We start from the raw sequence: 14,793 nt of genomic DNA, 5'->3' as shown, positions 1-14,793 counted from the left end.
TTTTTTCTTTTTTTCGATTCTTATTTGGAATTATCGGTAATACTACTCACTGTTTTTATAATCAGAGCAGAGGTTGAGAGTCATCGCAGGTTTATCTTATCCGCAAGTACTGCTAAGTATTTGAGTCGGTGTGGCGGGGGTGGATAGATAGACACGGGCCCGAGTGCTTGGCGCATGAGGTCATCAAATTTTGGGGAGCTTAATTTCGATCATTGACATCATGACCGCTTCCCCGGACGATCTCCAAGATTAGTAGCCTATTTCGCACTGAGATGTGATCTAGTCCCAAAGGGTGGCGCTCAACTCTGGGGGCGAGATAAGTGGATTTCCTGAGGATGTTGGGTTCATCCCAAACCTTAAATCTCTACTAGTTGCTACTAAGTCGGGCTCGCGTGGCTTCGGAGCCCTGGTTTCAGGTTGAAGCATCTTTCTCGAAACATCAGATGGATGCTTAGACAGATCTAAAAGTGTGAACTTGAAACTTGAAACTGATACTTAGGATAAGGAAACGGTCCACTACGTTAGATACTCCCTAAGGTTCTTAAAATTCGCCGTTGACGCGGAAAATGGTGCCGGTGGTGGTGGTGGTGGTGGTGTAACTTGCAAGGGGCGCGGTGCAATCCTTGGAACTTCCTTTCCATTCATTGAAGGTCACGTGAGTAGGCGTTAATGTTAAGATTCCTTTTTCTAGAATATCTGATTTCATAATTAAGAGTCATCCTGAGAATATGCGCCTGCTCAAATAATGAAAGACACTTTTGTTCTATGCGACGTGCGAAAGTTATATCATTGTAATTCTAAGGAGATCTTTGACAGACTTTATATTCGATCCTAAACAGAGGAACGTGTTGCCTAAACAAACATCAATTTACGGCCAGGCCAAAACACAACCATTCACCCCGCCAACCAGCGCGTTGTGAACCTCCATGGTACATGGACTTGTGTACGTTTTTCGTGTACATACATTTCTGAGGAGAGGTCGTGCATTTACCCAACCAAGCCTTTCCAATTTTCTCACAGAACCGCTTGTCAACATTCTCCCCTCCTTAACTCACAACCCTCTACCCAATCCTCATATAACTTATCCCTTCTACCCACTCGCGTCCCTCCTTTCCCCCCCCCCAAATCCACTCAGTTAACCAGTCGTCTTGTTGGCACATCGCAGACTTGCTGTCTGTATCAAGCCTAGAGACAGATCGCTGCCCCTGATCCTGTTATGCTGGTAGTGTAGTAGTGTGTGCCCTGTGTGTACTGCGTTGCTTTTCGATTTTCAAGTTGCATCCCACCACCACAACCACACATCTACATACACCCGATACCCGACCACAAAAAGCAGACGAGGGAGAAAAAAAAAGCCCCCTCTCTCCAACTAGGCTAGGGTCGAGTTTCAACACATCATCCGGACTCGGCTCTTAAATACCTACAGCATCTTTGTCTGTCCTTTCTATGGCACAAGTATCGATTCCCCCCTCACCGGCCGCCATGTCTCGACGAGCTCCTCTTTCAAATCTTCCCAACGAGGTCAACTCAAATCCATATTCAAGCATCACAGCAGCCGCAGCAAAACGTCAGCGCTCCCTCAGCACCGCACAACGAGAAACAACATACGGCCAACAACCCCCACAAAAGAAACAAATCGTCGAAGTACTGCGTACTCCTGTCAGGAATTCCAATGCCGACTCCAAAGTCAACCCATCAAGGAGACAGGCTGTTCGCACCAGAACCAACGCTGGAACTCCACCAGCATACAATGGCGTAGGAAATAACAACAATCAACAGATTCAGAGGAAAGCCGTTGCAAAAACGTTTACAGATCAACAAAACAGCTTAGAAAGTGTACGCGCGTGGCAGCGACACTATCGACGGATGTTTCCTTCTTACGTCTTTTACTTCGAAAGTTTACCAGATGATGTTGCTGCTAAATTTCAGAAACAAATTCAGTCCCTTGGAGCAGTATGTTATCTCCTCGCTTCGCCCTGGGCGACTCCTCTCTGACAATTTCTAACCTACGCGTCTGCAGAAATTGGAAAAGTTCTTTTCAAATGAAGTTACCCATGTCGTAACATCCCGTCCAATCCCTCCTGAAACCTCAACTACTACCAAATCTACTCCCGGAGCCACTATCAATCCATCACTGTTAGAGCGCGAAATCAAACCCCGACGGGTTGCCGTTCCTAGACAGTATGTTAGCCATATTGAATTGAGAGGAGGTCATCCCACCACTAATACTTATACTATGGTTTCTAGGTCTCATGAGACATCACGTGATGCGGAATCTCGGAAGCCAGGGCGTGGGGCAAGTGATATATTACTGAAGGCTCGAGAATATGGGATGAAGATATGGGCACTGGAAAAGCTTCAGCGAATGATGCATGCCATGTTCGACACTCAGTCTGGTCAGGCTACTTCTTATGGCCGAGAAAACGATCGTGCAGCGCAAGCTCCTGCCCTGAATGTCGACCTCTCACATGTCCTTCGGAACGAAAAGATTCATGGCCCGACGGATCGAGATCCTAATGCCGTGCCTAAAGATTTGGTCTTTTTCAAAGGTCCCTTTCTCTATGTCCATGACTTGCTTGCAATCAATCGTCCTATTATGGTTAGAGAATATCAGAAGGTTAAGAGTCGAGAGCAGGGCTCCTGGCCGCAATTCCGAAGCGTTAGCGGAGGACGCTGTCCATTTATTGAAGAGGCCGTTCACAAGAAGCGGGAGGAAGAGAGAGAAAGACACCTTGGCAAAGTTGAGCGTGCGAAAGAGAAGGAAACTGCAGTTTCTGCGCCTAAGGCAAAGGCTTCTACAAAGACACAACAGCAGACCGAGGAACAGCCTAAAATTAAGGCTAAGCGTCCCGTGCTCGGCGAATTCAACAAAAATGAAAGTCTTCTTAACAACAGTAAATCAAATCAAGTAAACTTTAAGACCGAGGAGAAAGATGATGTATTTCAAGTACCATCTGCAAAACGGGATAACTCACACCCTAATAATGAGATGGCTTTTACGGCCACAAACCCTGAAAAGGGCCGAGAGCCCACAAAGTTTGGCGCAGAGCCTGTTGCATCTGGTGTGCAACCTTCCAATATCACCTCAGCTATTCGTTCTCAAATGGTTTCCTCTCTCGCTGATCAGCCAGGCCAACGTGCGGGAACTAGCAAGGAGCTGTACGAGCTTAAGCGCAAAGTAGCCGGGAATGTCTTGATTGGGAATGTTAATGGAAAAGGGATTACACATTCACAGCGTATGATGGACTTGGCTAAGATTGCGGGTGGAAAAGACCGTGAGGCGAAAGTTTTGAACGATCGTAAGAGGAAGTTGGGCGTCGAGGAACCAGTGATGGTTCTTGAAGATAAGGAGGTTGAAGAAACCAGAGTAAAGGCAAAAAGTAAAGAGGGTGTAAAGAAGGAAACTCGCCCTGGCTACTGCGAGAACTGCAGGGAGAAGTTTGAGGATTTCGAAGATGTAAGCGTGACTTTATTCTTTATTCACAATGCTGGCTAACTCGAACCCCTTAGCATACCTATTCGAGACGTCATCGAAAGTTTGCTGCAGATAACAAAAACTGGGCAGAGCTTGATAATCTATTGTCTCAGCTCGTCAGACCCCCAAGGGTTTGAATTAACAATCCTCTAAATCGCCCACTGAGATTCTGAAAATCAACATGACTATCATGCAGCTCAGCTTAATATTCTACTGAGCTTAGTCATTTACATAGCAATCCCTTATATATAACCCCCACACTCATTACTGTCTTTTTTTCTCTTTTTTTTTTCCTTATCTTTTTTGCGCTCGATTATCATTTTAAATCCCTATAGTTTTTTGGAACGAGCTACGACTGAGGAGGGTAAGTGGAGTATGGGAATTGGGAAAGGAAAGAGGGACGGTGGGGGTTTGGCCTTGCATTTGTAAAATCATCAGGTACCAGATATCATGTTAGTACTGTTGTCTTTCGACGACGGCGGAGGTAGTGCCTTTACAAGTATTTGTAAAAAGAAAGCCTTGTAGTATACATGTATGTAAGAAGGTGTTTTATACGGAGTTAATCTTTTTTTTCATTTGTTTTTTTCACTGCCTCTCTTTTCTAAAGGAAAAGATGCTTGTGCGGTATCATGTAAGGCTAGCGAGTATCAATGATATCCCAATTTCTACATGTTACGAAAGATTACGTTTTAGTAAAATTTTCTGGGTACATACGTCGATCGAGGATCATGTGCGGTGGCAAGTGTATATGTAATAGAATCCAAATCCTAAGGTTGATGTCGACCAGGGTGCAGTTTTGGGACGGGCTGAGGTAAACTAATTCGTGGCCTCTTCTTTTGGTGATTGATGCTTGGCAGTAGCCAACGAGTACCTACAGTTCGGAGAACGGCAGCAATTGCGTCCCTAGTAAATTGATCCCTCCCCTAGAAGACTCTTGTCTCCTTTCGAATATATATACCTTCCATAAGGCCGCAACATTGTTGCTTCGTTGATATATTTTATTTCCCGTCAAGTTCAATTGCCAAATCTCGAAACACATTTCAAGTAAGCTTTCCTTCTCTGGTTGCCTTCTTACCCTCTGCACACAACCCTATTAGTGTGGGGACTGCTGTGCTATTTAAGCTTTCTACACGAGGTGTTGCTTCATTCGTTCCTCTCCCCTATATATTTCCGTTTCCCTTTTCCATCAGCTAACAGCTTTGATTCCCCACAATCAGCTGCGGAGAATTCAATCCGCCCTTTAGACGCACCAGTACATCGAAAGGTATACCCATAAACAATGGCTGAAACCAACGGCACCAGTGGCGCTCCCACTTTGGTGGAGGAGAACGCTTTCCCGGCTCTTGAGTCAGTCGCTCCGGCAAAGCCTGTTGAAGATGTCGTGGCATCCACCGGTGATGATAATGAGACCTCCGAAGTCCCCAAGGAACTCTCTGCCGCCGAAAAGTTGAAGCAGCAACACTTAGCTGCTGAGGAGCCCACTGAAGCCGAGGCTAAAACCGAGGAATCTCAAGCTCCCGGCGAAACTATTACTGTCTCCGAGAAGTCAGCCGGAAGGCAGAAGGCTGCAGCCACTCGTGTCCTCGATGTCTCCTCTGATGAAGCTTTCCCGTCTCTTGGTGCCCCCACTAAGGTTGCCCCCGTTACAATGAACTGGGGGGCAAAGATGGCTGCCCCTCCGGTCAATGGTAGCAATGGCACCCCCGAGGCTAGCGCCAGGGCTCCCACTGCGTCATTTACTGGCAATGCTGGTCAGCAGACCATTGAATTGACTCCGGCGCAGAAGAGGCCCGCCTCTGAGCTCCGGAAGCCAGTTATCGAAATTGTTAAGGATATTATGGGAAGGACCGGAACCAGGATCGACTTGGCCAAGACTTCTACTGATGTTTCCGTTTTCGTTGTTAAAGGTAACGAGGCTAGTAGGCAGAGAGCCCGAAGAGAGATTTACAAAGAGTTGTCACTCAAGGTATGTTAAATTGCTCTAGCACTTAATAGTTTGTTTCGGGTATACTGAAACTTTTTTGTTTAAATCCATAGGCCTCTAAGACAATCCAAATTCCGGCCGTTGTGAGGCCGCATATTATCGGGAAGGGTGGTTCAAGGGTTCAGGAGCTCGAGAAGGAAACCTTGACCCACATTAGAGTTCCTCAGCAGAGCTCTTCTGAAGCACAAGCGCCTGTTGGGGATTACGACGATGAAATAATGATCGACGTTGTCATTGAGGGTGACGAATTCGGTGTTACATCAGCAATTGAAAGAATTAGGGAGATTGTAGGGGAGCGAGTAAGTTTGAAACCCCATTTCCCTCCTGTTTAGATGACTAATTGAAATTTAGACTATTGTTACCACTACTCGTATCTCAGATATCCCTGGTGAACTATACCCATTTATCCAGGGCCCGAATTGCAAAAACTTGGCAGAATTTGAGACCAAGGTTGAGAGGGTCTCGGTGCCAGATTATTTTTACAGTGCTTCAAGCCAGCCGTTCAGTCCTCCTTCAGGCCCTATTGTTATTACCGGAGAGAAAAGTGCTGTCCAGGAGGTCCGCGCTGCCATAGAAAAGAGGGCTAAGGAGCTTAGCGCCCAGGGTTATGAACACATTTTTGTGCCCATTGCTGCTGCCAAGCACAGATTCTTCACGGCCAACAATGGACGCCTTATCCATGAGATTCTCGAGGAAACAGGATGCACACTCATCTTCCCTTCCGGTAAAAATGCCGACAAGGCAATCGTTTATGGGCCAGCAGACCAAATCGGAAACTGCTACACAAAGACTAACGCCATCTCCCAGGCCTATCAGTACTTCGGTCCTGATGCCTGCAAGGCATACCCTAATGCTCCAGGCGGAGCAAAGTTGCAAGCCCGCGATGTCACTCGCTATTTTCTACAGAAGGGTGAATTCAAAAAGTTGGAGAGGGAGTTCGACGTTGAGATTACTCCCCCCAACCCCGAGGATCTCTACAACCTTGCCGCCCCTTGCATTGTTGGAATTATGTCCCGGTCTAAGGAGAACTTGGAGAAGGCTCGTTCAAAGATCTCGGCAATTTATTCCCAAGTTTTGCCTTTCAAGGTTGCCCGTCTAGATGTGGAGCCTCTCCACCATCGTCACATTATCAAGAAGGACAAGCTTCTTGGGGGACGTCCTGTGAAGATTTTGTTCCCGGAAGACTTGGAAGAGTCCGAGCTCGTTCTCATATATGAGGGAGAATCCGCAGACCCGGAAGAGGTTCGCACAGCCCTGGAGGAGGCAAAGCAAGCGATACTTGCGTTTTCAGGAGAGCAGGTTTCTATTGTCTCTAAGACTATCGATATTCCCAAAGAGTATGAGTCCCTCGACTGGAATTGTCTACATCTGCTAATTATAAACCTAGAAATCATATCAAGATTCGGGGTGAGAGGGACACAACCCTCAATGCTTTGAATCCTAGTTCTGTTCTGGTTCAATTTGGTATTCCGAAAGCACGCCCTGGAAAGCCAGCCCCAGCCGGGGATGAGAATACTATTACTGTCCGTGGACCTCAATCCAATGTTGAGGCCACTATTAAGAATATCAATGCCTTCCTTTCGTCAGAAAACCCAGAGGCGATCATTACCGAGCCTTTCGAATACCCTGCACAATTCTCCGGAAACTTGATTGGTGTGAAGGGAGCAAACATCAACAAGTTGAGAGACGATCTTGGTGTTGACATCAATCTAAACGAAGGAAAGGGTGAAATCAAGGGTGTCAGAGTGGCCGTTGATGCCGCTAGGAAGAAGCTCACTACCCAGATCAAGGAATTGGAGGATAAGGCCACTGTTAGGCTCGTTGTACCGCAGCAATTCCACTCTACCATAATTGGTCAGAAGGGAGAATCAGTACGAAGACTGGAAGCTAGATATGATGTTCGCATCAACTTTCCTAGGTCATCGAAGTCAGATTACACAGAGGAACATGACACCGGCAGCAAACAACAAGGACCTAACGAAGTCATTATTAAGGGGGGTAAGAAGGGAGTTGAAGAAGCTCGTGCAGAAATCACAGCGCTTCTTAAGTACGAGGAGGCCAAGAGCCACACCGCAGAAATTCCTATTGCCGCCAAAGCTGTAGAATTCATGTTCAGGAATTCGGCAAAGGAGATCAAACAACTTCGCGAGGAGTCAGCGGCTAGAATTGATATACCCCAGAGACCAGAGGAGGGATCAGAAGAGCAGATGGTTATTAAGATTCGAGGAACAATAGAGGAGGTGAAACAAGCAAAGGCGATCCTTTCAAAGATTGCCAAAGATGCCGAGCAAACAACTGTTCGGAAGATTAACGTCGATAAGAAATACCATCGATCATTGATCGGCCAAGGAGGTAGGATTCTTTATTATTTCTCGCACTTAGATTTCAACTGCTGACGTTTCAAAGGAAAAACCCTCAGAGAGATCGTCGTTGGCGCTGGTGGGCCAGATGACAGGACTGCGCTTGCTCGCATGGTCCGTTTCCCTAATCAAGATTCCGAGGGCGATGAGATTACGGTCCAGGGTAATTCAGCCATTGTCGACAAGATCATCAAGGCTATCGAGAAGATTGTCACAGAGAAGGAGAACCAGATCTCCATCAATGTTGAAGTTGCCCCCGAGAAGCACAGAAAATTGATTGGGCGTGAAGGAAGCATCCGCAAGGAGCTTGAGGCCCAATTCAAGGTCACCATCGACATTCCTAACCGCAATCGTCCTGGCCAGACTGTCAGCTCTGACATCAAGATCACCGGTGCCGAAGCAGACGTTGAGAAGGCCAAAGAACACATCCTTGAGCTTATCAAAGACCCCGAGGGTGAAACAATCATGATTCCCCGTTATCTACACCACTCCATCTCGGATATCATCCGTGAGCTGTACAAACGGTACAGAGTTAATGTCAACCATAACAACGAGCCCCGTCCTCCAAGGCCTGAAGACAAAAAGCCCCAGTCAAACAGTGACAACCTTCCTTTGATTACCGATGAGGTAGATTCAGCATCCAAACACAACTGGGATGCCCAGGAGAACATCCATGGCACAGATGATGGCGAGTACCCTTGGGTTCTTAGCGGGACACCCGAGAATATTGCCAAAGCCAAGGCCGACGTCGAGAGTGCCATTCAGGTTGCAAAGAAGCAGACCTGGATTGGTTACCTTGATTTGCCCGATCCACGGAAATACCGCTTTGTAGTCGGCCCTGGGGGATCGCAGATCGAAAAGATTCGCCGGGAAACAGGTTGCCGAATCAATGTTCCAAACAAACAACAGGGCTCTACGGCTCCTCCCGAAGGGCCAATCGTTATTCACGGTAGCAAGGATGACATTGAGAAGGCTAAGGAGATAATTCTTGAACTTATTCATAACGGTGGTGGAAAGGGTGATGATTCGGATGGCGACAGGCGCAGGCGTAACTAAATACTTTAATTTTTTTGTAAATCTTTTTGTGTTCTAGAAGAGAAGCTATTTTACTTTTAGTTGTAGATGACATTTATTTTCTGGGGGGAAGATCTAGGGTGGGGTTGTTAAGATAGATGGAACCTCCTCTATCAAAAGGTGTTCTTGTGTATGGGTTATCCATGATTTTCTTCTTTTTTTGATGACATTTTAGGCCCTTAGCTTGCGGTGGCTCTCTTGAGATTTGTGTCTAGGTGTTTCTTTCCCACATTATTTGAAGTGGTAAAAGTTTTTTCTTCAGTTTTGCCTTGGTTTTTGAGAATCGAAAGTGTCATCCTGGAATATCGTTAACCTGTAGTTATTGTTGCTTATGAGGCTCAAATGCTTGTCTGCGCAGGGCAGTGGCATGTGCATACATACATGCAAGGAACCCCGCGCTGCCCCATCTCTCACCCTTCCATCTCATCTCGTGCAAGAATCCTGAACAAATCAATAAAGAGCATGGCGAGCTACATAGGTAATGAAACCAATATTCGTCTCGAACCCGAGATGCTAACACAGTCCCAGACGACCACAACATCCGTGGGCCTGTCACCTCCCAACCGCCACCTCGTCAACGCATAGACCTATCCGGCTTCTTTGCCACTCTCGACCTCGCAAATGCAAACAGTAGTGGAGGAGGGGCGGCCGAGGATAATGAAGCGCCTTTCCGGTCGTTAGCTGCAGCTTTTCGAGAACTTCCAGATACACCGGTGATGGAAGGTCTTTTACAACAGCTGCTATCGGAAGCGGGTGACCCGGGTGCAAAGGTCCAAGGTGTGCCGGATAGCTTTTTTGATGGACTGGAGAGGGTGCCGAAGAATAAGCTGAAGAAGGTATGTCGTCTGCTCTACTAGTTCAGGTGTGGCCGAGCTGAGAGTAGGATGGATTTGTGCAGGACGATACTTGCAGTATATGCAACACTGCTTTCCTTGATGGTGAGTCTCTACATGTAGTTCTCTGAATTAGCCCTAGCGCTAAATGGCGGCTAATAAACATCGGCAATTTAGACCCGTATCCTTTGGTGGTCGTACTTCCTTGTCATGCAGCTCACATCTTCGATCTGGAGTGTATCCATCCATGGTTGAAGCTTCATTCGACGTAAGGGCTCTGGTAACTACATGTAATACTCTTGACTATTGCTGACTGTTGGGCCCTTCCCCTAGATGTCCCCTCGACCGTATTGACCTCTTGAAGAAAAAAGAGCCCATCCCTCCACCAGTTGATGACGAGGAGGAGGAGTGGGATGAAAATTACGGCTGATAAATTCAAATGATAGGCTTGCACGAACAAATGAAAGAAACTATCTCTTGAGCATTGAGCTTGAGCCGTGGTCTAAGCCTTCCATTTTCTTTAGATTATATGTCAAAGATTTCATCGGATGATAGATACATTATCATAGCACTGGCACTCATTACATTAGCCTTTCTCGTTGTTTTATGTATTAGATATCCGTTTATTAAGATATCATACTACTTGAGGATACCACATATCTGATCTTAGGTTGAAAGAGGATGATGAAATATTTATTGATCTCTAGGTTTGAGTCCGTAACTGATAAATTGGGGCGAGCTTGTAAATGCAGATACTGTTGAGGTCATGGCGGTAGGGGACTAGGAGGGCATAACTTATTCCCACTTGTTTAGTATGCGTGGTATCCTGGAGTGTAAAATGGCCCTGGCCTTAGCCCAGACACCCTCTCCCCCTCCACAAATTCTATCACCTGCCGCCGCTCATCCTCACCATCCTAGATAACGACCGGCCACTTTGTAGTTGAGAGAAAAGAATCAAACATTAAAGGTAATCATTAATTAGTAAAAGTGAGTTCAAATATAGTAAGGCGCGTCCTGCAAGGTTGTAAAATAGCAAAACTACATAAAACAATCCAGAACATTTTAGCATGTTCAAAGAACTATGAGATCAGGGTTACATACTTGTAACGTTGGGTATCCCATGGCCCAGTGAGATTCTCGGGGTCTGGTACGTACCAGTACAGCAGTATATTTACATGTAGATTTGGTAACGACTTACTTAACCATACATGGTAATAACTGAGCTGATCTCTCAACCTCGTTTCTCATGCCATCTGCTGTCGCTGTGACAACAAATATAGAATAACCCAATATTTTCATTTAACTACTTAAGCGCTGGTCGGGAGTAGAAAATGTGATAGAACATTCTTGGCACATGCCTTAAATACGTCCATGAACCCCGGAACCGTACCACCCACTTTGTTAGCGGGTCAATGATCAGAATTCATTAAAAATGGCCCAACGAATCTGACTTCCATCACCAAATTTCCCCCTTATAATTCGCTTTTGTTCCATCTAACAGTGAACTTAAAGTATTCTTATAGTGCATAATTATACAGCCACTCTGCAAAAGTGTTCGTGATTCCGATTTCGGAGTGTGACATTTCTCCATAGGTAACCGTGGCGGACCATCAAAAAAAACCCCAAGAGAAGACTTTCCCAGTGATCAATGGCGCCCAATCAATGAAGAATAAGATCAATGACCTATCTTCTTTTATATATAGTCACGAACTATATTATATATTTTTCGTTGTTTTAAATCTCAACATTAATTAATAACATCAACGTTACGGGTGCGCCACACTGCGCACTGACACTAAAACTAAATCACGAACACTTTTGATGAGTGGCTGTACATATATTTATGTGAGCGCGGGTCTAGTAAAACTTAGAATGGGTCGGCGAAAGCTAGGACGTAACACCAGCGAAAAGGAAATCCATTTCTGCACAACCACCAGATATGGGAAACAAGTGGGGATATGTATATCAAGGGCCAAAATTCTCGTGGCGCTGTCAGAACAAAAGATTTAAGAGTATTTACTTAATCTTTATCTAATAACTATAAATAATAGGTTTCAACTAACTTGATACGAAGCCTCCTACTGGCCAAATGAATTCTTGAAAATATAATATACACCCTTGAGCAAACAAATCATAACAGCAGGGGAAGCATTTGGGTAGGTTGGTTGGTGATTCGTGGTTATTAGATTTGGGCCCATAAGTTTTACCAGACCCGCATTCATGTACTCATTTCAAATCAATGCCCAAGATGCCAATTAACGTTAATGATCCACTACCATAAACCCCAGAAAGAAAGAAATGTAAAAAGAATAATAAACGAGCTACTAGTTAGCAATTTATTACAACGAAGAAACCAAAACTCGATTACCAGAAGCATCCTACTAAAGATTACCTATGATCTTTGCAAGAACTGTGTAATTTTTCGTTGCCTCTCCCTCCTCCCTAAACTGTGACGGCAAGATGAATAGAAGTTTGCTGAAGGAGCAAACTTGATCATATACTCCCATTTACCCACGATCAAATGAGTCAGGTCCTGTTGGTGTATCCCCATCTCAACAAAATGTTGCGCCAGCTCCAACAAAGTCATGCGTTCTTTATATTTACACCTATGAAATGTGGGCCCGATGTGGGTGAATTGCATCGACAATCCGTGACAGGTAAAGATACGATCCTCTTCGTTCTCGAAAAATTCAAAAACACTAGGATGGAGTAAATCCCGGTATGGAGAAGTCTCGCGGTCCAACGCCTCTTCCAATAGGTTCGCAAAACGGTACAGCAGTGGAATCCCTAAGTCATTACAACGCCATCTCCATTCCCGCAAGACAGCCTCTGGAGTATCCTTAGGGAATCTCAGCTCTATCTTGGATGAGCTTGCTTCTTTGACCTTTTCTCTCACTATGCTGCCCCAATTTTTTGCCGAGCCTTCACGAATGAGAGCGTGCATAACCTGCTGAACTGTTTCTTCCAGTAGATCATCGTGCTTGAGCCGGTTTTGACGCTCGAGGGCTTTGTGACGACGAGCCTCATCGTCGAAACGGATGCTATCACGTATGAGACGAGGAAGGGATAAAACGAACTCTTTTTTGGTGAGAAACCCAGGTTTATTAACGGTACTGTTGTATGCCGAGAGCAAAGGCAGGGTTTCGCTAGGTATGGGATTTGGAAGGACCTATGTAGCACCAATAAACCCTATTTCTAATTTAGTATAAGTCAGGGGGGATTTCTAACCTTTAAGCACCAGGCTTTGTATAACTCTTTCCTGGTATCTATTACTTTATTCTTTTCATTTTCCTTATCCTTCTTCATCATCCGTGGGACATCGGCTCCCCAATCCTCCAAAACCCAGAAGACTTCCCTCATATCTTTGCTAACAGATGATTCCAAATACCATTCTCGGAATCTCTCTTCAAGCAACACCTCCTCGGCTTCGTTTATCCGTGCATAGGCTTCCTCCTTCCAACAGAGTCTTGCTCCTGTAGGTAGATCGTGCCATTTTATAGTATGACATATGAGCTCACGTTTTTGAGCGTCCCAATCAGATGATTCTCCTACTTTCCTTTTGAGCATTCTTTTGAACTCGGACGCGGAAAGTGTCAGAGTTTTTATACATTCCTAGAGAATTTGATTAGTCACTGTGGCTGGTGTCTAAAAGGAGGTTTTATAAATTATACCTGACAACATCGGACACTCCAAACGTAGTATGGTCGGACTTTCTTCTTAGTATCACAATAATCGCATTTCTTGCCAGTTGTCATATCGAATAATTCTTCTTCATCAAAGTCCAGAGGAAGTTTCAATGGTAGCCCTGGATAGCTCTTATCGCGAGCTTTACGCCAGATACTGCATAGAAACGTCAGGTTTCAATACGGGTTCCAGAGAAGAAAGAGAAAGAAAAAAAAATAGCTGTTAAAAACCAAGAATAGATACCTTGAGTTCCCAGACAATAGATCTCGAAATCGTCTACAGGTTTTCTTGCATTCAACAAGGACCTCAGGTCTGCATTCGCTAAATATCTGGAGCATAATCTCGCTCGGCAAAAACGGTATTTTCATATCCTCGATTTTCATCCCTCTAGGATCCTCAGTCCAGTCGTCAAAAAGTGAGTAGTTGATATTTAGGCTTTCGCATGTACGCCTCAGTAGTTCTTCATCCAATTCCTCGGGATCGGGTGTCTTTTCACCCTTGGTGCGACATCTTTTTTGTGAGAATTTTTGTGTGAGGTCATTCGAAGGTCTAGATTGGTGACGAAGCTTTGGACTAGATTCCTTTACATCGGATTTATTCCATCTCTTCGTGAGGATGAGAGGAGAGTTAGATCCATTTCCACTGATGACATCTGGAGGGTCTGCATAAGTAACTGGGCGGGGGTTAAGACGGTTTGAGCGGCGTAACGGAGTAGTAAAATCTTTCGAGCTTCGACGCGAGGCTGTAGCTCGAGATGAAGCCATGGCTTCTCCTAAGGACGCAGAGTTGAATGAGCGTTTGTGATACTGAAAAGACTCAGAGAGAATGTAGTTGTTAGAAAGAAGGATGGAGGTGGGGTGGGGTGGGGTGGGGCGGTGTGTATCTTAGTGAAACAGCCCGTCACCTGGGAGGTGAAACTTTGATTGGGGATCGTTTCGGGGATCGGTCGTTCTTTGAGCAACGCGCGCAGAATGATAAATACGCCTGTGTGTCGCCCTAGTCTGTAGTCCATGGCTCAACGAGGGGTTGATGTCATTTTAAGCCCTGACTGTGGTATGTGCATGTAGGTACATTTACCACTACTCTACATGTTCTTACTCTAGTCTAGTGTAGCTAGTATCCTGTGCGCTCCCGAGACAACAATTTACCCTAGAAATTGTGACAATTAAGATCGGGTCTGAAGTGGGGGGCCGAGCTGCATGCGAGAGCCGCAACAGTTGCTCTTTAAGTACATGTACCTACGCAGCAAGGCCTAAATATTACAAAAACACCATATACAGTATTAATTGTACATACTTGAGTATACGAGTAAAGATGAGGTTATATCTCACTGGAAGATCGATCTTGTGAAGGTATACAGAAACCACTCCAAATATCAATGAT

General features: G+C 45.4%; 3 protein-coding genes across 3 annotated transcripts; 2 read left to right on the top strand and 1 right to left on the bottom strand.

The window, feature by feature from the left end:
• Positions 1–1,446: 1,446 nt before the first annotated feature.
• On the top strand, positions 1,447–3,612 carry H6S33_000504 (uncharacterized protein; the record flags this gene model as incomplete). Its single annotated transcript, XM_044831889.1, has 4 exons — positions 1,447–1,953; positions 2,021–2,181; positions 2,248–3,457; positions 3,511–3,612. 4 exons carry the CDS (start codon positions 1,447–1,449, stop codon positions 3,610–3,612), a joined length of 1,980 nt encoding a protein of 659 aa, XP_044700063.1.
• Positions 3,613–4,754: 1,142 nt separating this feature from the next.
• On the top strand, positions 4,755–10,156 carry H6S33_000503 (uncharacterized protein; the record flags this gene model as incomplete). Its single annotated transcript, XM_044831888.1, has 9 exons — positions 4,755–5,441; positions 5,513–5,758; positions 5,811–6,796; positions 6,847–7,811; positions 7,866–8,867; positions 9,422–9,729; positions 9,777–9,831; positions 9,904–9,994; positions 10,060–10,156. The coding sequence occupies 9 exons, from the start codon at positions 4,755–4,757 to the stop codon at positions 10,154–10,156; spliced, it is 4,437 nt and encodes a 1,478-aa protein (XP_044700062.1).
• A 1,962-nt stretch (positions 10,157–12,118) lies between these two features.
• H6S33_000502 (uncharacterized protein) lies at positions 12,119–14,174 on the bottom strand (the record flags this gene model as incomplete). Its single annotated transcript, XM_044831887.1, has 4 exons — positions 12,119–12,895; positions 12,955–13,338; positions 13,398–13,566; positions 13,654–14,174. 4 exons carry the CDS (start codon positions 14,172–14,174, stop codon positions 12,119–12,121), a joined length of 1,851 nt encoding a protein of 616 aa, XP_044700061.1.
• Positions 14,175–14,793: the final 619 nt, after the last annotated feature.

This window comes from Morchella sextelata (genome assembly GCF_020137385.1).
Source record: "Morchella sextelata strain SCLS chromosome Unknown scls_1, whole genome shotgun sequence".
In the NCBI taxonomy this organism is placed as follows: Eukaryota; Fungi; Ascomycota; class Pezizomycetes; order Pezizales; family Morchellaceae; genus Morchella; species Morchella sextelata.
Note: the sequence above shows the minus strand (reverse complement) of the source record. Positions and strands in the feature narration are given on the sequence as shown.